The 21,762-nt window shown below is 37.9% G+C and overlaps 1 protein-coding gene across 1 annotated transcript; it reads left to right on the top strand.

Moving 5' to 3' along the window:
* The first annotated feature begins 4,789 nt into the window (after window positions 1–4,789).
* tmem144b (transmembrane protein 144b) lies at window positions 4,790–7,361 on the top strand. The gene is given in 8 exon segments (XM_036006772.1): window positions 4,790–5,054; window positions 5,155–5,315; window positions 5,410–5,517; window positions 5,519–5,552; window positions 6,105–6,201; window positions 6,403–6,483; window positions 6,756–6,834; window positions 7,275–7,361. Coding segments are annotated over 8 exon segments (792 nt in total). The 5' UTR covers window positions 4,790–4,909.
* Window positions 7,362–21,762: the final 14,401 nt, after the last annotated feature.

The raw sequence follows: 21,762 nt of genomic DNA, 5'->3' as shown, positions 1-21,762 counted from the left end.
CATTTAAGAGCAGGAAACAAATATCTCCTCCCATGGAAGGGAAATGCAGGCTTGACGCAGCTGCCCATGTACAGGATTTCCTGACCTGAATAAAAGCAGGTTTAAATATAGAACTATTGTGTTGTGACCTATAAAGACTACTGATGTCCAGATAAGTGCTGTTCTCTTCAGCACGCCAGGCAAATGAGTCTTTAAAGCTCCAGAGGTCAGATCTTGTACAGTACTTAAGTAAAGGTGTCAAAACCACATGTAGAAATACTCAGGGAAAGTCAAATTTTTATTGTGGCCCAAAAAGTGGCCCATTTCAGAATAATGTTTAATAGGCCTTTATTATTGGATTGTAATTATTGATCCATTAATATGTACATCACTTAAATGTTGAAGCTGGTAAAGGTGGAACTAATTTCAAATACTTTAAATAGGCCTACTTTATCAGCTTGTGAATTTCCCCCCGGGGGCAATAAACATGTATTTGAATCTAAAATATGACATCATTGATTACATTTTGTATTATTAATATGAATCTGCAGAGTAAGTAACTTAAGTTGTCAAACAAATGTTGTGGAGTAAAACGTACAATATTTGCCTCTAAAAGAAAGTAAAGTCGAGTACAAAAAGCTTAATACTTAATTATGCTAATTTTCCGGTTCATAATTGTATTTAGAGGTTGTACCAGAATATGTGTACATGGTTTAATTTTCAAAAAACACCATATTTTTGTTGTACTGCACATTGCTGCAGCTCCTCTTTTCACCCTGTGTGTTGAGCTCTCTGTTTTAGCTACAGAGTGAGACATCTCACTTCTGTTCCATCTTTGTTGGGAGTCGCACATGCGCAGTAGCTAGGTAAGGACTACTAGCCAGTCAGAAGCAGAGTATGAGGGAGTGCCATGCTAGCAGCTAGGCGAGCATTATAACGTCAAGGTCAAGGTCAAGGTAAACTTTATTATCCCACAAGGGGAAATTCATGTGGTCATTCATTATGCGCCCTTGTCACAACATATTCTCTAAACATATAGACACCACAAACAAGTCAATAAACATGTATAGAGAAGAGAATAACAATACTACAGAAATGACAATGACAGTAGTCGACAATAACAATACAAAAAAAAAACAATACTACAAAAATGACAAAGACAATCCAACATCTGACGTTTACGAAACAGACTAATATTATCAGGTAGCTAAAAATTTAAACAAAAAAATAATAACTAGGAGTGGTTGTCAAAAAAATTGAGATCTACCATCCAGTTAAAGTGCCAGTGCAGGATTAAAGTGCTTTACGATGTGCTTTTTCATTATACAGTCTGCTCGCTGTAGGCACAAATGATTTATTGTACCTTTCTGTTCTAATTCTCTGTTGTAAAATTTTACCAGTTGACCTATTCCTTCTCATAAATGTATGATGAAGAGGGTGAGTGGGGTCATTAAGGATTTGGTCAGTCTTTTTTAAGATAAGCTCGTTGTACAGCTGAGCTGCCGATACCTAGTCAAGTCCGATGATCTTACTGGCCATCTTGATCATGCGCTGCAGTCTCTTTTGGTCCTTGACATGCTACTTACTAGTGCTACTTACATGCGACCTACTAGTTCACCATTGATCTTAGAAGGGGGGGGGGCTGTAATTCTATTTTTGCTAAAATCTATGACCATCTCTTTTGTTTTCTTCACATTTATTTCAAGAAAGTTATCAGAACACCACTGAGTGAAACCCTGTGTCGTCAGCATATTTAAAATAAATGTGGGCTGAAGAGGAGGCTTGACAATTATTGGTGTACAATGTGTATAGAATAGGCGACAGAACGCACCCTTGTGGTGCCCCTGTGTTTATAGTTTTTAAGGATGATATACATGAGTTGAATCTGACTTGCTGACTGCGGTCCGTCAAGAAGTTATAGATCCATAAGATCAATTGGGGATTTACTCCCAAATGCACCAATTTTCTCACCAGCAGGTGGGGTTGGATTGCGTTAAAAGTGCTGCTGAAGTCAATGAACACAATCTTGACCAGGCTCTTAGCATGCTCAAGGTGCTCATGAGTGCTGTTTATCAAAAATAGCAGCGCATCCTCAACATCTCTCTCTGCACGATAAGCAAATTGATTTTGGTCTAAAAGAGGTGAAACCTCATGGAGAAGTTGTTTTAAAATTATTTTTTCAAAACATTTCATAACTGTAGATGTAAGGGCAACAGGGTGCAGATCATTGAGTTCCTTAGGTCTATTGTTTTTAGGCACAGGCACTATTAGGGATTTTTTTCATAAACTGGTAACACCACCAGTATCTAGTGACAGCTGAAACAACCTGTGGAAGGGCTGTGCCAGCTGATCAGCACACACCTTTAGTGTCCAACAGCTGATTCCATCAGGTCCACAAGTTTTACAGGGAGTTACACGTCTAAAATAAGATTTGACATCATCCACAGAGATGTCAATATCCACACCCTTCATGTCTCTTACTGCTGTAATGGCTTCATTCTGTTCTGCTTTAAAAGCATATGTGTCTAATCTACAGTAAAAATCGTTTAATTGATTTGCCATGTTAAAGCCATTCTCTGCTACCATAAGGTGCGTCTTGGGCTTGTATCCTGTGATAGATTGGACTCCCTGCCAGGCTCTCCTAACATCATTTTTGTATGCTGCTTTGCAGTTATTGATCTTGCTTTTTTCATCTTTTTCTCTTCTCTACTTCCTCCTGATTTAAACAGACGTTTTTTCTCATTAAGGAGTTGCTTTAACTCTGGAGTGACCAAGGGCTTGTTATTAGGAAACATCTTAATAGTCTTTCAGGAGATGATTGTGTCCTCACAGAATTGTACATACCCCGAAATAGCGAACATTGACGTTGTCAGTCCCGTCAGTAACTACATTCCAGTCTGTGCACTCCAGGCAGTCCTGAAGAGCCTCAGTCGCAGCAGCAGACCAGCATTTAACCTCCTCCTTTTTCGCTTTCTCACGCCATAGTCGGGACACATAGGAAGGCATCAGCTTAATCATATTATGGTCCGAGTTCCCTAAACCAGGCAAAGCCTTAGAATAAAAGGCGTCCTGGATGTTTCCATAGCAATGGTCAAGGCAAGCTTCATTACACGTAGAACAGGTGACATATTGTTGGTACGTAGGTTAATGTTCCTTTAGACTGCATAAATTGAAGTCACCCATCACAAAAGTGGCTGCGTCAGGGGCCTCTTCCACTGCTTTAGCTACAAGTTCCTGAATCATAGTGGCAGCGGCCAATATGTTGGCGGAGGGCGTAATATACACAACAAACTGTTGTCTGATTTGGTGTATTTCCCTAGGCAGATGATAAGGCCTTAGGCAGAGTGCTAGTAGTTCATTGTCCTTCGTGCAGATCTGATGCTTCGTCGTAATATGACCAGGATTACAATATTTATTGTTGATAAACACACACGCACCTCCACCTTTTCTTTTCCCGGAGTTCAGGCTGCGGTCCATCCTCACCAGCGTATAGCCCTCTAGTTCGACCAACGAGTCAGGGTCCACCTCAGTGAGCCAGCTTTCTGTCAAGCAAATAAGGCAGGATTGCCGGTAGTCAGTGAGGTGCTGAGTGCAGGCCCACAACTCCTCTGCCTTATTCCTTAGGCTTTGGACATTGCCGAGCATAACAGATGGAAGTGATTGTCTGTAGGGTTGTCTTTTCACTCGTTCCTGGATTCCTCCTTTCCTGCCGCGTTTCCTTGCTTTGGGGTTGTTACCCCTGACACATTCAGATGGAAGCAATGATGTGTCGTTGAGATGAAAGCGCGTTGCAGGGGATTTAGGATTTAACAGAAAGTCTTGTGTGTAGGTGATTCAGGCTTCCAGGTAGTTGCAGCCGGTGGCTTGTTTGGCACGATTGGTCAAAAAAGTGATCAAGATCACCAGCAAGATGGCTGGGTTCAGCTTCATTCTGAACCCTAAATGATCATCTGTCTAAAAACTTAATTTAGTCTTCGATATTCACGACGGATTGTAAAACAGTTATTTAAACAAACAAAACACAGCTGACAGGACGTGCAGAAGACCGGGTCGCCACTCGCACACGCACACACACTCTTTATCACGGAAATAAAGGCTGGACTACAATAGAGCTGTTTGGAGCAGTTTGTGAACAGTGTTTTCTGTTGGAAATGGTAAGTCCTTTTGGGGTGGACTTTGGGCTTTTTCACTTTGTAAACCTATAACATGCACAAAAAAGTATATATAATAAAATAAAGCTTTAAGGGAAAAAGCCCAAAAGCATAATATGAGCACTTTAAGTAAAGTATAAGTCCCTCAAAACTGTACTTAAGTAGGCTACTGTACTTGAGTAAATGTAGGTACTTTTTCAACACTGTAAATTTGAACAACCATGATATTGATTTATGTATTTATTTGTGTTTCTTGTTTTAATTTCACAATTATTTAACACTTTTTTTTTTAAAGATTTTTTATGGGCATTTCCCCCTTCAATGATAGGACAGCTCAGACATGAAAGTGGAGAGACACGGAGGAAAACCGTCACAGGTCGGACTCGAACCCTGGACTATCTGCATTGAGGAATAAACCCTCTATATATGTCCGCCTTCTCTACCAACTGAGCTAACGAGCCACGTTATTTAACACTTAATATTTTACCGCACACCAGAAATGAGTATACTGAAAGATTTTTTTTTACACTCTCTCCTGAGATAAAAAAAATAGCTCACAATACCACAAATTATTTCTGTAAACAGACATGATGAGCCTTCATATTGAAGTGTTTTCTTCCACCTGTTTTTGAACCCCCTCATCTTCATGTAGCCTGTCCACTGCAGCCATTATGTGTTAGATTGTGTGATTAGGTAATTGGCAGCACCTGGCTGAGTGTCACTCCTCACCACTGCAGGCACACTCGGCCTCTAGCAGTTTTTAACACACGTTTGTGCACATGCTCCATCATAGAAAACAAATATTTAGTTTTAACATGCTTGAAGCACAATACCCACCTTTGTTCTTATTTGTTACCACATTATTGATGGTGACCTGTCATAGTACTGAACATGCAGCTGAACAAGGTATGTGAACTATAATTTGTCTGTGATGAATGTGAGCAAGCCTGAGGCTCCTGTGTTGTCTGAAATCAACAATCTTGGGTGTTCGTTTTGCTTAGAAATTCTTCTAGGTGCAAAAAAGGTGTTGAAAGTGCCAGAGCTGGTAACTTGTGAGTATTTGAGTTCACCTTTAACTCAACCAGTACAATTGATTTTGCTTATGGAATTGCTGCAAATGTGGCTGCTCTGCTATTGTTTGGAAGCAATTTTGTTCCTGTCCAAGGAATAGAGACAGGAGATAGCGTACAGCACTTCCATTTTTTAAGTATTTGGATCTAAAGAAGTTGCTAAATCTAAGACTCTTATGTGGAAAAGTCCACAATTGGTGTTTTGTAAGCCCATGTGAGAATTTGCCTGTGTTTTCCATTGGGTATACTGTGCAGCAATATGGGTTGTACGGTCTATGGTTGGAGACTTGATGCTTCAGTCGTCCAAATTCTACCCTTGAGGCAACGCTTGGAGGTTTCATCTGGGCTACAGGTATTGTCTCATAAAAGCAAAACTTCAAACTTGGATCATTCTTCATGTTTTTCATGTGGTTGAATGCAGTTTGGTCTCAATGGAGCAAGTCTCCTTCAAGTGTGGATGGGTCAGACGGCGACAGATGGGCTTAAAAATCAGCTTAAATAGACTCAAAGACTCCATCTGCTTCCATCCATCTTCAAATGATGGTGTTGATACTGTTCCAGGGAGATGACAAACTTTAAGGACACTATTTCACGCGTCACTTGCCAGTTTATTAGGTACACGGCTAAAAAAGTCCTGCTATAAATCCAGAGAGGTGTGTGTGTTTAGCATTTAGCTTTCAGCTGTAATGTACATAACATTTCACCCATTTTCTTCCCAGTTTAGCATTCCCAAAATGTGTGCACTGCAGTCTTTGCCACAGCTGACTCTATTTCTGATATGGAAAGCATGTAAAGAGTCATCTAAATGTATGTTTTCTTTTTAGATCGTTTAGAAAAAAGGATTCATTCATCTATCTATAAGACCTGCATGTTGCTAACCTTTTTTTTCACACGTCATCTACAAGGAATATAGCAGTTGTTCCGATTGTTAAAGCGATTGGTCTTGGGAGTTTTTAATTTGGGGCTTTTCTAAGTTTGTTAATGGGCTGGGCGAGTTCAAGGTGACTCGAATGTAGGCTCCTCCACCCAGAATAGAAAATACATTTCCTTTCTAAGTGAGCTGTAATTTTAAGGGCATGCTGGGACAATGAAGCATGTGGACATAATTGTTGGGTCCTGTTTTAGAGATGCCACCCCAGGGTTCTTTTAACTTGGTAATGTTTTCCTATTAAACTGAATATCTTGAGTACTGACTTTCACAGGTTTGGCTGGTTTGGGATTGCTGCTCAGGATGTTTCCAAGCCAATATTAAATTATTGTGGAGCTAGGTTGTGTCTGCTCAGGTTAACCGTAAATTTGGAAGTATTGTTTTATGATCAGATTATTTTTATCATTATTTGTTCTGAAATTTTTTAGATTGTTTTATTTGTGCTGGAATCAGGGCAGAGAAGAGAGCTTGCTCTCAATGGCCCTCTCTGAATAAATAAAAGGTTGTAACTAAAGTCTCCTATCGTCTTTCCAATAGCTCCTACAAGAAGAAAAAAACGTTAATGTCTCATTTAGAATTTGTTTTAAATGTATCAGATGTCAGAAATTACTTTTGTGTTTGCTCCAGTGGCCTGATCTTTTTCAATGTGAAAGCACACGTGGAACTGCATCCCAGCTCTGAATCGATTTCATTACTACTTGACAGGGTGAGTACATTGATTGAAAGTTGTTTACTTTTCTTACCTTTTTCAAGGAATCATTTCTGACATTACACTCAAACTAATGTTAATTTACCAATATTCTCTCAAGGAGAACCTGAAGGACAATCAATTCCTGCCACTTGGTGAGTGAGCTGTTATGACTTTGTGTTCTCGTGCGTCATGGGCGATTCTATGATCAGACCTTTAGGGGGGCTCAGCCCCTAATGAGAATGTGACACGGATAAAGTGCCTTGCAAAAGTGTTTATTATAATTTTTAGGGGGGCTGAGGTGAAATGTAACTTTTTTTCGCCACATTAAACGGACGCACCTTCAGTATTTGAGGACTGGATGACCACCAAGTGGATGGAGTACGACGCCTTCATCTCGGTCTTTGGGACAGGAAAATTTGGTGTTTCAGTTTTTGCCAATTGTAGCACTCTTGCAGCGGCCAGCACTGTGGCTGTCCCACCTGGTGCCTCTCTACCTGAACCGTCACCGCAGCCTGACGCTGTCGGCCGCCTTGAGTCCATAAGTTTCCACAATTCAATTTATTTTGACCTCTGAGGGCTTATCATGCCAATTAGTTTGCTCTCTGTGCGATGCTGACTTGTGTAAAGTGTTTTAATTTTTTCCTACATATAACCAAAGCCCGTCTACGGAAAGCCGTTCCACTCCCTATTAAGCCCCATTGTACCGAATTTGGTTGCAGTTCCACTGGGGGTGACCGCAGTCCAGTGCAAAATGAATGGGACCCTATGGAGCTAGACGGCAAAATTTGTCTCATTCGCCTTATTGTCGTTGAGAAATCTCAGATTTGATTGTAGTTTTTGCAAGTTCAACATGGATTATAGGTCGAAAGTTGAGTGAGTACTTATGTCCTTTCGATTTCTTACAGGGTGAGTCGTTGTTGCCCATAACACGCTAGCATTCTGCTAATGAATACTGATTGGTCAGTGAAGTACTGATTACGATCGGAGATCCCGATTGACGGCATCAGAAGCAGAATGTCAGAGTGAATATTTCGGCGTGGTCTTTAAAACATTAGCAAACCTCTTTCTAGCACGTGTATTGACAGGGAGAGCTTTACCTGTTAGCGGTGTTGTTGATGCCTCGAGAGAACAAAGGAAGCGAGTCAGAGCTTGCCGTAAAGCAGTATCTCTGGCCGTATGTGTATGACATCATTTTAAAAAGGCTTTTTAGAACAAAAAAGCCACTCTAAAAATATCTAAACACCCAGCAGTGTGTATTTTCTTAGCCTCCCCTTTCGGAGGCAACATTCAAATTCGACAAAAATATATCATGAGAAAAGTGGATTTTGAGGGGTATAGCTCCGGAGTCCCATTCATTCTGCACTGGCCTGTGAGCGCCCCCTATATCGAACTCTGGAACTGCAACCAGTTCAGAAGCCGGAAGTAACGAGAGAGTGGAACTTCTTTCCTTATTAGAAATTCTTTGATATAACGGTATATTCAAAGCGTGGCCTCCTTGAATCCACACTGCGAGTGTGCGTGTTTAGTTATGCAGGATTTGAGTATATGATGTACACTCTTTCATATTATTGTCTCCAGTGAATGCTATGTTATCTCTGTAATACGATGTTATCCAAGTTAAAACGGGCAACAATAATTGCAATACATGTCCAACTCAATAAATTATGTGCGCAGGTCCCAGACCAGTGAAGCGAGTGTGGGATTAAAATTAAGTTTTTCCCCTCTCGTGCATCCTCGTCTCTCTCGTGACCCATTTCAAATCAATAACAACCCTGATTGTCCATCTACTCACTCTTAAAAGTATGTATACGTCTCATTTTCTAAAAAGGAAGAAGCTGTTGCTGTGACATCCAGAACCAGACCTGATATTACTAGATCTGAAGTGGAATTCGCCATCAGTGTCTGGGAACAGTGCCACTTCTCACAGGTAAATTTGTCTTGATGGGCAAATGCTTTAATTGTACTATTATATTTGTGAATAATTCCTTGAAACAATAGTTGGCTGTGATAGCCATATGTGGAGACACACTTGCCAACATGAGCTTGCTGGGTTCAAACAAGGTGTTGGTTTTGCTTATAGCAAATGTAGACATTGTGAATGCTCCTTTGAGGATATGCAAAGTGTTTGAGGAGAATAGGTTTGCTGAAAGAACTTTGGAAAAGCAAATCAGGCAGTGTCTTGAAAAGCAAGCACAAACATTGAAAACATCTTTCAAAACCACTTACGGGATTAACAGAAGAAGCAGACTAGCTGATGTTCTAGCATTTGACCTGATCAAACAAACTCCACAGGATATAATACATGTAATTTTTGAAGGTGTTGCACCAATGGAAATAAAGCTTGTATTAAAAAACGAGATTAACTCAGCTATTCTAAATTTTCCTTACTCACCTCTAGATATACAAGATCAGCCATGTCCTATTAGTGTCAGCACTTTAGCTGCTAATGACAATACATTAAAACATGTCATGTGGACAAATGTTAATACTTTTAAAAATACTACCTTTTCTTTTGAATGATATGGACAATGAGTAGTATTCTTAAGTTAATTAAGATTGTTCAAATTGTCCTTGCTCCTGTTATTTCTTAGAAACTGTATTACGGCTCAGACGGATGATTGAGCAACATCTGCATCAGTTCAAAGAATGTTTTTCTAAAGCCAATGTAATACCCAAGCAGCATTACATGCTACGTCTACCTAGCCAAATCATATCTCTTGGTCCTTTTAATTAGAAGTATGTGTATGCGATTTGAAGCTAAGCACAGTTATTTTAAGCTGTGGGCTTCTAAGTTAAATTTCAAAAATGTCTGTAAATCACTCGCAAACCACAATCAGTTCCTAGAATGTTGTTGTATTAAATAGGCATTGAGCATCCAATGTTTGCTAGTGAAAGAGAATCGGGGCCTGTCTCAGCTGTCAAAAATATTGATTATGTTAAGTAAGTACTAAGTATGATTATTGTAGATGGTGCTTTCCCAGTGTTCGGACTGATAAAAGATATCTTTGTGATTGATTCCTCTTATGTTGCTTTTGAGTACCAGCGTTATGAGACACTGAATTTGAGTCCAGAATTGCTGGCATATGAGGTGGCAGTTCCCAATGTTGCCCAGGCTACAGAATATGTACATGAACTCATTGACTGTATTTCCTATTTTTCAGTTAGTTTCAAGGAACATATGTTTGTGCCAATAAAATATAGTCTTTGTGATATTATTGCCCACAGAAGTAGACATTAATATGGAGGAACGATAAGGGATGCATTGATCGAGTTTGCCTGTTTCCTGTTTTGTTAACATTGGTTATCAAAACATTCCATGGACTGTATGATGAGTTGTGGTGAAGGCTGTATAATTTCTTTCACATTGTCTGAACATAATTCAAGTCAGAGCAATAAACGTTTTCTTTCAGATGCTTTTTGTGTGACTCTTGAATCAAGCAACTTGTTTGTTACTGAATCTTAAAACAAGATTTATTTTGCTGAGAATTTGGGGGAGATATGTAATATATCAAGTTATTTACCTCATTTTAAGATTTCCTGCCTATTTGAGACAAAAGATATGGTTGTGCTTGATTTAAGATTATAGTGTAAAGTTGAACACTTAAAATAAGAAATTCACTCTTAAAACAAGAAATTATCTAACACTTCTAAATCTAAGTTTTTTTTGTTTTTTTTTTGTTTTTTTTTAAATTATCTTGGTAAGAACCAAAGTGAAGTGGTGGCAAACGGACAATATTTCCATTACCCAGCCCACTCAGCTGTCAAGAAAGAATGCACTTACTGAGTCAATAGAAAAGGTAATGGCTGTACTCAGGTAGTTACTGGCCAGGAACTAGTGGCCAATGTCCACATCAATCCAGACAGTAGACATGAGGAGCAAAAGGAGACGAGTGTAATTGTGCTTGAGTCAAATACAGAGCACATAGGCAAGTAGACATTCACAACAGGTAGGTATATTTAAGTATGAGTGCCATGAAGGCAAATGTAGGCATTTATTGACTGTTACATGCATACAATTAAACAGTTAAGACGTTGGTAAGTCAGCGACAAAATGAAGATTGGCTAATTTTCAGTGAATTGTAACGTGTGCGAGCATCTTTGGTGCTTAATTTCATGGCACCATATCTGTAAACCCAAAGACAGATCTAAACTCACACCACACTGCATGCTAGGTTTTGGCTCAGACTGGACATGTTGGCCCCCAGTAGTTTTCCCTGAATCAACACATCCAACCATGAGTGGATGTGTTTTCAGATGTAACTTGGCAAAAGGAAGCTGCTGCATTCACCCTAGTCTCTGTCTTGTTGGAGTCAAAATGGAGCTATTATTAGACATGCTGGTGGCCCCTGGTGCGTGACAGTTTAGTGGTTCACAGAAATAAATCAGCTGGTGGAAAATGGTGTCACACTGTAGGCAGGACCCCTACTTTTTAGACTTCCTGTCTGAGATGAACAGTGTGATGGACCAGATGCCAAGTCCACGGCAGCAGTTCGCTTTATTCGGCATTCATTTGAATGGTTTTAGCGGCCTGAGTAGGTATCCGCACGCACGCACACTCACGCACGTTTGCTTTTTCAGATTGATCTTGGAGATGCTTTGGGGGGGTCACTGGTAGGACATCTAGAGTGCATGGGCTCAGGCTACCATCAATACCTAGATTACCTACAGGTTGAAATGGCATCAGTACTGAATGCATTCGATTGCACAGGTGACAGGTGCGTGTAACAATGTGGTAACTCGGTGTAAATCAATTTAAATTAATGGATGACTCTGGAGTAGACCCTGGGCCTGTTATTCATGGCAGCACAGTAGAGGGCAAAGTACACTGTGGTCGCAACAAAAACGCTAGAGCACTGCGCATAAAGAGTTCTGTGAAGAAGTTAAAACAAGAATTAATCGTTTTACTTAATTTGAATAAAAAAAAAAAAAGCTAAAGTCAATTGCATTCCTTTGCATGTAATAGGTCAGTCAATATAGCCAATAACAAAGTTAGAGCTAAAGGGATACAAAAAGAAATACTCTTTATTAATCCTTGAGCTACCCCCACTGACACCATGGCTCCAAGGAAACTGGATATTAAAGCTGGTTTGCTGGAGGACGCGGTGTTATTTATAGCCCAACAGTGTGCCCACTCTAACAGCCTATTTGAGAAATTTCAATCTGGTTTCCGGTCTGGTCATTCCACGGAAACTGCCCTGACGAGAGTCACAAATGATCTTCTGCTTTCATGTGATAGTGGCCTTGCATCGTTTCTAGTACTCCTCGATCTAAGCGCAGCTTTCGATACAATAGACAACACTTTACTTCTCGCCAGGTTTGAGAAACATGTTGGGGTTAAAGGGACAGTACTTTCTTGGTTTAATTCTTACTTATCCAATAGATCTCAGCGTGTCATTTTTAATGAATTTACTTCTGAACTGTGCAAGGTAGGCTGTGGTATACCACAAGGGTCAGTACTGGGCCCTATGCTGTTTTCCATCTATATGCTCCCTCTTGGTTCTATCATCAGCAGCTTTGATGTTCAGTTTCATTGTTATGCAGATGAGTTATATGTCCCTCTATTACAAAATAACATTCAGATTCTGAAATTACAGGTATGCCTGGCAGAAATTCAAAATTGGATGGGTAAGAATTTCTTGCTGCTTAATGCAGACAAAATAGAGCTGCTCATAGTGAGGCCAACCAAATATAGCATCCCAGTGGAGAAACAAATTTTAAATTTTAACAACCGTGTGATCACAGAGTGACACTGTTAAAAACTTAGGTGTCACCTTTGACAAAACTTTAACTTTCCGCCCACATATAAAGGCTATCACTAGGACTGCCTTTTACCATCTAGGCAACATTTCTCGAATAAGACCAATGCTATCAACGCATGATGCAGAAATACTAATTGATGCATTTGTCTCATCAAGACTTGATTACTGCAACGCACTATTCTCAGCCCTCCCTGCCTGTACGACTAAAAGTCTCCAGCTCGTACAAAATGCGGCAGCCCGAGTTTTGACTAAGACAAAAAAAATTTAGCCACATTTCACCAGTTCTGGCTGCGCTACACTGGTTACCTGTGCAAGCCAGGGCTGATTTTAAGGTTCTTCTTTTGACTTATAAAGCCTTAAAGGGACTTGCGCCTGCCTACTTAAGTGAGCTACTTACACCATATCCCAACACGCCCCCTTCGTTCTATGGATGCTGGTCTTCTGATCGTTCCAAATATAAAAAAAAAAAAGATCAGCTGGTCACCGGGCATTTGCCTTTTGCGCACCCTCCCTCTGGAATGGTCTCCCATCCAACGTTAGGGAGGCAGGCTCAGTGGATATTTTTAAATCAAGACTTAAAACATTTCTTTATTCAAAGTATTATGGACATGTTTAAAATCCATAACTTTTGAACCATTATTTTTTTTATTTTTTATCATTATCATTCGTTGTCTTATTTCATGTCTTAACAATTTTAACCTTTTGATATTCCATTTATATTCCTTTTTGTGTTGTTGATTTTATTGCTTTGGCGCCTGCATGGTGCTGCGCCCCTATGTGCCGCATATAGCGCATACCCACTTTTTGCGCCACTGCCTGCTACCTCCCGCTATGTTGCTTTTTGACTAGCCAACAACAACAAAAACTTGACTTAAAGTGCCCATATTATGAAAAAAACACTTTTTCTGAGATTTGGGGTGTTCTTTTGTGTCTCTGGTACTTCCACACACATACAAACTTTGAAAAAAAAACAACATCCATGCTGTTTAGAGTGAGATACAGTTTCTGAATGTGTCCTACCTTCAGTCTCTGGGTGAGCTGTTCAAAATCTGCACGGCTTGTGACATCACAAGCCGAAACGAGCAGGCTAACCGCAACCATTAGCTCTTAATTAGCGTTAGCATGCTAATTCTAATCCTAACGCTAGCATGCTATCTCTTTCTCAATAGCAAAGCACTGCTACAACACACAAGTTCACCATAATCTACAAAATAAGTACTTACATGTGTGCCCTCATTTAGAAGTCTCCCAGCTAATCCTGCCTTGTAACTGACCAAAGTTGTAGAAACAGCCTTTCTTTTACTGTCTATGGAGCTAGCTAGCTGACATGATCTACATCTGAGCTACTGCGCAAGTGTAATCAAAGATAGTACAGAAGAAGAAAAGAGGTCTCACTCTGTAGCTAAAACAGAGACCAGCTGAAAAGAGGATCTGCAGCAGTGAGAGCGGTGCAGTACAACAAAAATATGGTGTTTTTTGAAAATTAAACCATGTAAACCTATTCTGGTACAACCTTAAAATACAATTATGAACCTGAAAATGAGCATAATATGGGTGCTTTAATAATTATTTGATATAGCACTTTTTGGTAGCACTGCATATTACAGTACGGTAATAAGATGGTAATAGTGGGGTAACAGTGGGATAATAGAGGTAATATATAGGTAATATGTAATTACCAAAGTAATAACGTAGTAATACATCACAGTAATAAGACGTAATACTGGGGTGATAAGGTAACAGATGTAATAACATGCAATTACCAATGTAATAAGTAAGAAAGGGTTCGACAATAACCATATGTATATCTAGGTAATGGTAATATAGTTATATTTATATTGTAATAACATGGTAATNGCAATGTCTGTAATGTCTAACTGTAATGTCTGTAATGTCTAACTGCAATGTCTGTAATGTCTAACTGTAATGTCTAACTGCAATGTCTGTAATGTCTAACTGTAATGTCTGTAATGTCTGTAATGTCTGTAATGTCTAACTGCAATGTCTGTAATGTCTAACTGTAATGTCTGTAATGTCTAACTGCAATGTCTGTAATGTCTAACTGTAATGCTGTATGTCTAACTGCAATGTCTGTAATGTCTAACTGTAATGTCTAACTGCAATGTCTGTAATGTCTAACTGTAATGTCTGTAATGTCTAACTGCAATGTCTGTAATGTCTAACTGTAATGTCTGTAATGTCTAACTGTAATGTCTAACTGCAATGTCTGTAATGTCTAACTGTAATGTCTGTAATGTCTAACTGCAATGTCTGTAATGTCTAACTGTAATGTCTGTAATGTCTAACTGCAATGTCTGTAATGTCTAACTGTAATGTCTAACTGCAATGTCTGTAATGTCTAACTGCAATGTCTGTAATGTCTAACTGTAATGTCTGTAATGTCTAACTGCAATGTCTGTAATGTCTAACTGTAATGTCTGTAATGTCTAACTGTAATGTCTAACTGTCATGTCTGTAATGTCTAACTGTAATGTCTGTAATGTCTAACTGCAATGTCTGTAATGTCTAACTGCAATGTCTGTAATGTCTAACTGTAATGTCTGTAATGTCTAACTGCAATGTCTGTAATGTCTAACTGTAATGTCTAACTGCAATGTCTGTAATGTCTAACTGTAATGTCTGTAATGTCTAACTGCAATGTCTGTAATGTCTAACTGTAATGTCTAACTGCAATGTCTGTAATGTCTAACTGTAATGTCTAACTGCAATGTCTGTAATGTCTAACTGTAATGTCTGTAATGTCTAACTGCAATGTCTGTAATGTCTAACTGTAATGTCTAACTGCAATGTCTGTAATGTCTAACATGAATGTCTGTAATGTCTAACTGCAATGTCTGTAATGTCTAACTGTAATGTCTGTAATGTCTAACTGCAATGTCTGTAATGTCTAACTGTAATGTCTAACTGCAATGTCTGTAATGTCTAACTGTAATGTCTAACTGCAATGTCTGTAATGTCTAACTGTAATGTCTGTAATGTCTAACTGCAATGTGTGTAATGTCTAACTGTAATGTCTGTAATGTCTAACTGCAATGTCTGTAAGGTCTAACTGTAATGTCTAACTGCAATGTCTGTAATGTCTAACTGTAATGTCTAACTGCAATGTCTGTAATGTCTAACTGTAATGTCTGTAATGTCTAACTGCAATGTGTGTAATGTCTAACTGTAATGTCTGTAATGTCTAACTGCAATGTCTGTAATGTCTAACTGTAATGTCTAACTGCAATGTCTGTAATGTCTAACTGTAATGTCTGTAATGTCTAACTGCAATGTCTGTAATGTCTAACTGTAATGTCTGTAATGTCTAACTGCAATGTCTGTAATGTCTAACTGTAATGTCTAACTGTAATGTCTGTAATGTCTAACTGCAATGTCTGTAATGTCTAACTGCATGTCTGTAATGTCTAACTGCAATGTCTGTAATGTCTAACTGTAATGTCTGTAATGTCTAACTGCAATGTCTGTAATGTCTAACTGTAATGTCTAACTGCAATGTCTGTAATGTCTAACTGTAATGTCTGTAATGTCTAACTGCAATGTCTGTAATGTCTAACTGTAATGTCTGTAATGTCTAACTGCAATGTCTGTAATGTCTAACTGTAATGTCTAACTGCAATGTCTGTAATGTCTAACTGTAATGCCTGTAATGTCTAACTGCAATGTCTGTAATGTCTAACTGTAATGTCTGTAATGTCTAACTGCAATGTCTGTAATGTCTAACTGTAATGTCTGTAATGTCTAACTGCAATGTCTGTAATGTCTAACTGTAATGTCTAACTGCAATGTCTGTAATGTCTAACTGTAATGTCTAACTGCAATGTCTGTAATGTCTAACTGTAATGTCTGTAATGTCTAACTGCAATGTCTGTAATGTCTAACTGTAATGTCTGTAATGTCTAACTGCAATGTCTGTAATGTCTAACTGCAATGTCTGTAATGTCTAACTGTAATGTCTGTAATGTCTAACTGCAATGTCTGTAATGTCTAACTGTAATGTCTGTAATGTCTAACTGCAATGTCTGTAATGTCTAACTGTAATGTCTGTAATGTCTAACTGCAATGTCTGTAATGTCTAACTGTAATGTCTGTAATGTCTAACTGCAATGTCTGTAATGTCTAACTGTAATGTCTAACTGCAATGTCTGTAATGTCTAACTGCAATGTCTGTAATGTCTAACTGTAATGTCTGTAATGTCTAACTGCAATGTCTGTAATGTCTAACTGTAATGTCTGTAATGTCTAACTGCAATGTCTGTAATGTCTAACTGTAATGTCTGTAATGTCTAACTGCAATGTCTGTAATGTCTAACTGTAATGTCTAACTGCAATGTCTGTAATGTCTAACTGTAATGTCTGTAATGTCTAACTGCAATGTCTGTAATGTCTAACTGTAATGTCTGTAATGTCTAACTGCAATGTCTGTAATGTCTAACTGTAATGTCTGTAATGTCTAACTGCAATGTCTGTAATGTCTAACTGTAATGTCTGTAATGTCTAACTGCAATGTCTGTAATGTCTAACTGTAATGTCTAACTGCAATGTCTGTAATGTCTAACTGTAATGTCTAACTGCAATGTCTGTAATGTCTAACTGTAATGTCTGTAATGTCTAACTGCAATGTCTGTAATGTCTAACTGTAATGTCTGTAATGTCTAACTGCAATGTCTGTAATGTCTAACTGTAATGTCTAACTGCAATGTCTGTAATGTCTAACTGTAATGTCTAACTGCAATGTCTGTAATGTCTAACTGTAATGTCTGTAATGTCTAACTGCAATGTCTGTAATGTCTAACTGTAATGTCTGTAATGTCTAACTGCAATGTCTGTAATGTCTAACTGTAATGTCTAACTGCAATGTCTGTAATGTCTAACTGTAATGTCTGTAATGTCTAACTGCAATGTCTGTAATGTCTAACTGTAATGTCTGTAATGTCTAACTGCAATGTCTGTAATGTCTAACTGTAATGTCTGTAATGTCTAACTGCAATGTCTGTAATGTCTAACTGTAATGTCTAACTGCAATGTCTGTAATGTCTAACTGTAATGTCTGTAATGTCTAACTGCAATGTCTGTAATGTCTAACTGTAATGTCTGTAATGTCTAACTGCAATGTCTGTAATGTCTAACTGCAATGTCTGTAATGTCTAACTGTAATGTCTAACTGCAATGTCTGTAATGTCTAACTGTAATGTCTGTAATGTCTAACTGCAATGTCTGTAATGTCTAACTGTAATGTCTGTAATGTCTAACTGCAATGTCTGTAATGTCTAACTGTAATGTCTAACTGCAATGTCTGTAATGTCTAACTGTAATGTCTGTAATGTCTAACTGCAATGTCTGTAATGTCTAACTGTAATGTCTGTAATGTCTAACTGCAATGTCTGTAATGTCTAACTGTAATGTCTAACTGCAATGTCTGTAATGTCTAACTGTAATGTCTGTAATGTCTAACTGCAATGTCTGTAATGTCTAACTGTAATGTCTGTAATGTCTAACTGCAATGTCTGTAATGTCTAACTGCAATGTCTGTAATGTCTAACTGCAATGTCTGTAATGTCTAACTGTAATGTCTGTAATGTCTAACTGCAATGTCTGTAATGTCTAACTGTAATGTCTAACTGCAATGTCTGTAATGTCTAACTGTAATGTCTAACTGCAATGTCTGTAATGTCTAACTGTAATGTCTGTAATGTCTAACTGCAATGTCTGTAATGTCTAACTGTAATGTCTAACTGCAATGTCTGTAATGTCTAACTGGAATGTCTGTAATGTCTAACTGCAATGTCTGTAATGTCTAACTGCAATGTCTGTAATGTCTAACTGTAATGTCTGTAATGTCTAACTGCAATGTCTGTAATGTCTAACTGTAATGTCTAACTGCAATGTCTGTAATGTCTAACTGTAATGTCTGTAATGTCTAACTGCAATGTCTGTAATGTCTAACTGTAATGTCTGTAATGTCTAACTGCAATGTCTGTAATGTCTAACTGTAATGTCTAACTGCAATGTCTGTAATGTCTAACTGTAATGTCTGTAATGTCTAACTGCAATGTCTGTAATGTCTAACTGCAATGTCTGTAATGTCTAACTGTAATGTCTGTAATGTCTAACTGCAATGTCTGTAATGTCTAACTGTAATGTCTAACTGCAATGTCTGTAATGTCTAACTGTAATGTCTGTAATGTCTAACTGCAATGTCTGTAATGTCTAACTGTAATGTCTAACTGCAATGTCTGTAATGTCTAACTGTAATGTCTAACTGCAATGTCTGTAATGTCTAACTGTAATGTCTGTAATGTCTAACTGCAATGTCTGTAATGTCTAACTGTAATGTCTGTAATGTCTAACTGCAATGTCTGTAATGTCTAACTGTAATGTCTGTAATGTCTAACTGCAATGTCTGTAATGTCTAACTGTAATGTCTAACTGCAATGTCTGTAATGTCTAACTGTAATGTCTAACTGCAATGTCTGTAATGTCTAACTGTAATGTCTGTAATGTCTAACTGCAATGTGTGTAATGTCTAACTGTAATGTCTGTAATGTCTAACTGCAATGTCTGTAATGTCTAACTGTAATGTCTAACTGCAATGTCTGTAATGTCTAACTGTAATGCCTAACTGCAATGTCTGTAATGTCTAACTGTAATGTCTGTAATGTCTAACTGCAATGTCTGTAATGTCTAACTGTAATGTCTGTAATGTCTAACTGCAATGTCTGTAATGTCTAACTGTAATGTCTAACTGCAATGTCTGTAATGTCTAACTGTAATGTCTGTAATGTCTAACTGCAATGTCTGTAATGTCTAACTGCAATGTCTGTAATGTCTAACTGCAATGTCTGTAATGTCTAACTGCAATGTCTGTAATGTCTAACTGCAATGTCTGTAATGTCTAACTGTAATGTCTAACTGCAATGTCTGTAATGTCTAACTGCAATGTCTGTAATGTCTAACTGCAATGTCTGTAATGTCTAACTGCAATGTCTGTAATGTCTAACTGTAATGTCTAACTGCAATGTCTGTAATGTCTAACTGTAATGTCTGTAATGTCTAACTGCAATGTCTGTAATGTCTAACTGTAATGTCTGTAATGTCTAACTGCAATGTCTGTAATGTCTAACTGTAATGTCTAACTGCAATGTCTGTAATGTCTAACTGTAATGTCTGTAATGTCTAACTGCAATGTCTGTAATGTCTAACTGTAATGTCTGTAATGTCTAACTGCAATGTCTGTAATGTCTAACTGTAATGTCTGTAATGTCTAACTGCAATGTCTGTAATGTCTAACTGTAATGTCTAACTGCAATGTCTGTAATGTCTAACTGTAATGTCTAACTGCAATGTCTGTAATGTCTAACTGTAATGTCTGTAATGTCTAACTGCAATGTCTGTAATGTCTAACTGTAATGTCTGTAATGTCTAACTGCAATGTCTGTAATGTCTAACTGTAATGTCTAACTGCAATGTCTGTAATGTCTAACTGTAATGTCTGTAATGTCTAACTGCAATGTCTGTAATGTCTAACTGCAATGTCTGTAATGTCTAACGGTAATGTCTGTAATGTCTAACTGCAATGTCTGTAATGTCTAACTGTAATGTCTAACTGCAATGTCTGTAATGTCTAACTGTAATGTCTGTAATGTCTAACTGCAATGTCTGTAATGTCTAACTGTAATGTCTAACTGCAATGTCTGTAATGTCTAACTGTAATGTCTAACTGCAATGTCTGTAATGTCTAACTGTAATGTCTGTAATGTCTAACTGCAATGTCTGTAATGTCTAACTGTAATGTCTGTAATGTCTAACTGCAATGTCTGTAATGTCTAACTGTAATGTCTGTAATGTCTAACTGCAATGTCTAACTGTAATGTCTGTAATGTCTAACTGCAATGTCTGTAATGTCTAACTGTAATGTCTGTAATGTCTAACTGCAATGTCTAACTGTAATGTCTGTAATGTCTAACTGCAATGTCTGTAATGTCTAACTGTAATGTCTAACTGCAATGTCTGTAATGTCTAACTGTAATGTCTGTAATGTCTAACTGCAATGTCTGTAATGTCTAACTGTAATGTCTAACTGCAATGTCTGTAATGTCTAACTGTAATGTCTGTAATGTCTAACTGCAATGTCTGTAATGTCTAACTGGAATGTCTGTAATGTCTAACTGCAATGTCTGTAATGTCTAACTGTAATGTCTAACTGCAATGTCTGTAATGTCTAACTGTAATGTCTGTAATGTCTAACTGCAATGTCTGTAATGTCTAACTGTAATGTCTAACTGCAATGTCTGTAATGTCTAACTGTAATGTCTGTAATGTCTAACTGCAATGTCTGTAATGTCTAACTGTAATGTCTAACTGCAATGTCTGTAATGTCTAACTGTAATGTCTAACTGCAATGTCTGTAATGTCTAACTGTAATGTCTGTAATGTCTAACTGCAATGTGTGTAATGTCTAACTGTAATGTCTGTAATGTCTAACTGCAATGTCTGTAATGTCTAACTGTAATGTCTAACTGCAATGTCTGTAATGTCTAACTGTAATGTCTGTAATGTCTAACTGCAATGTCTGTAATGTCTAACTGTAATGTCTGTAATGTCTAACTGCAATGTCTGTAATGTCTAACTGCAATGTCTGTAATGTCTAACTGTAATGTCTAATGTCTAACTGTAATGTCTAACTGCAATGTCTGTAATGTCTAACTGTAATGTCTGTAATGTCTAACTGCAATGTCTGTAATGTCTAACTGTAATGTCTAACTGCAATGTCTGTAATGTCTAACTGTAATGTCTAACTGCAATGTCTGTAATGTCTAACTGCAATGTCTGTAATGTCTAACTGTAATGTCTAACTGCAATGTCTGTAATGTCTAACTGTAATGTCTGTAATGTCTAACTGCAATGTCTGTAATGTCTAACTGTAATGTCTGTAATGTCTAACTGCAATGTCTGTAATGTCTAACTGTAATGTCTGTAATGTCTAACTGCAATGTCTGTAATGTCTAACTGTAATGTCTAACTGCAATGTCTGTAATGTCTAACTGTAATGTCTGTAATGTCTAACTGCAATGTCTGTAATGTCTAACTGTAATGTCTGTAATGTCTAACTGCAATGTCTGTAATGTCTAACTGTAATGTCTAACTGCAATGTCTGTAATGTCTA

This window comes from Sander lucioperca, chromosome 1 (genome assembly GCF_008315115.2).
Source record: "Sander lucioperca isolate FBNREF2018 chromosome 1, SLUC_FBN_1.2, whole genome shotgun sequence".
Classification (NCBI taxonomy): domain Eukaryota; kingdom Metazoa; phylum Chordata; class Actinopteri; order Perciformes; family Percidae; genus Sander; species Sander lucioperca.
Note: the sequence above shows the minus strand (reverse complement) of the source record. Positions and strands in the feature narration are given on the sequence as shown.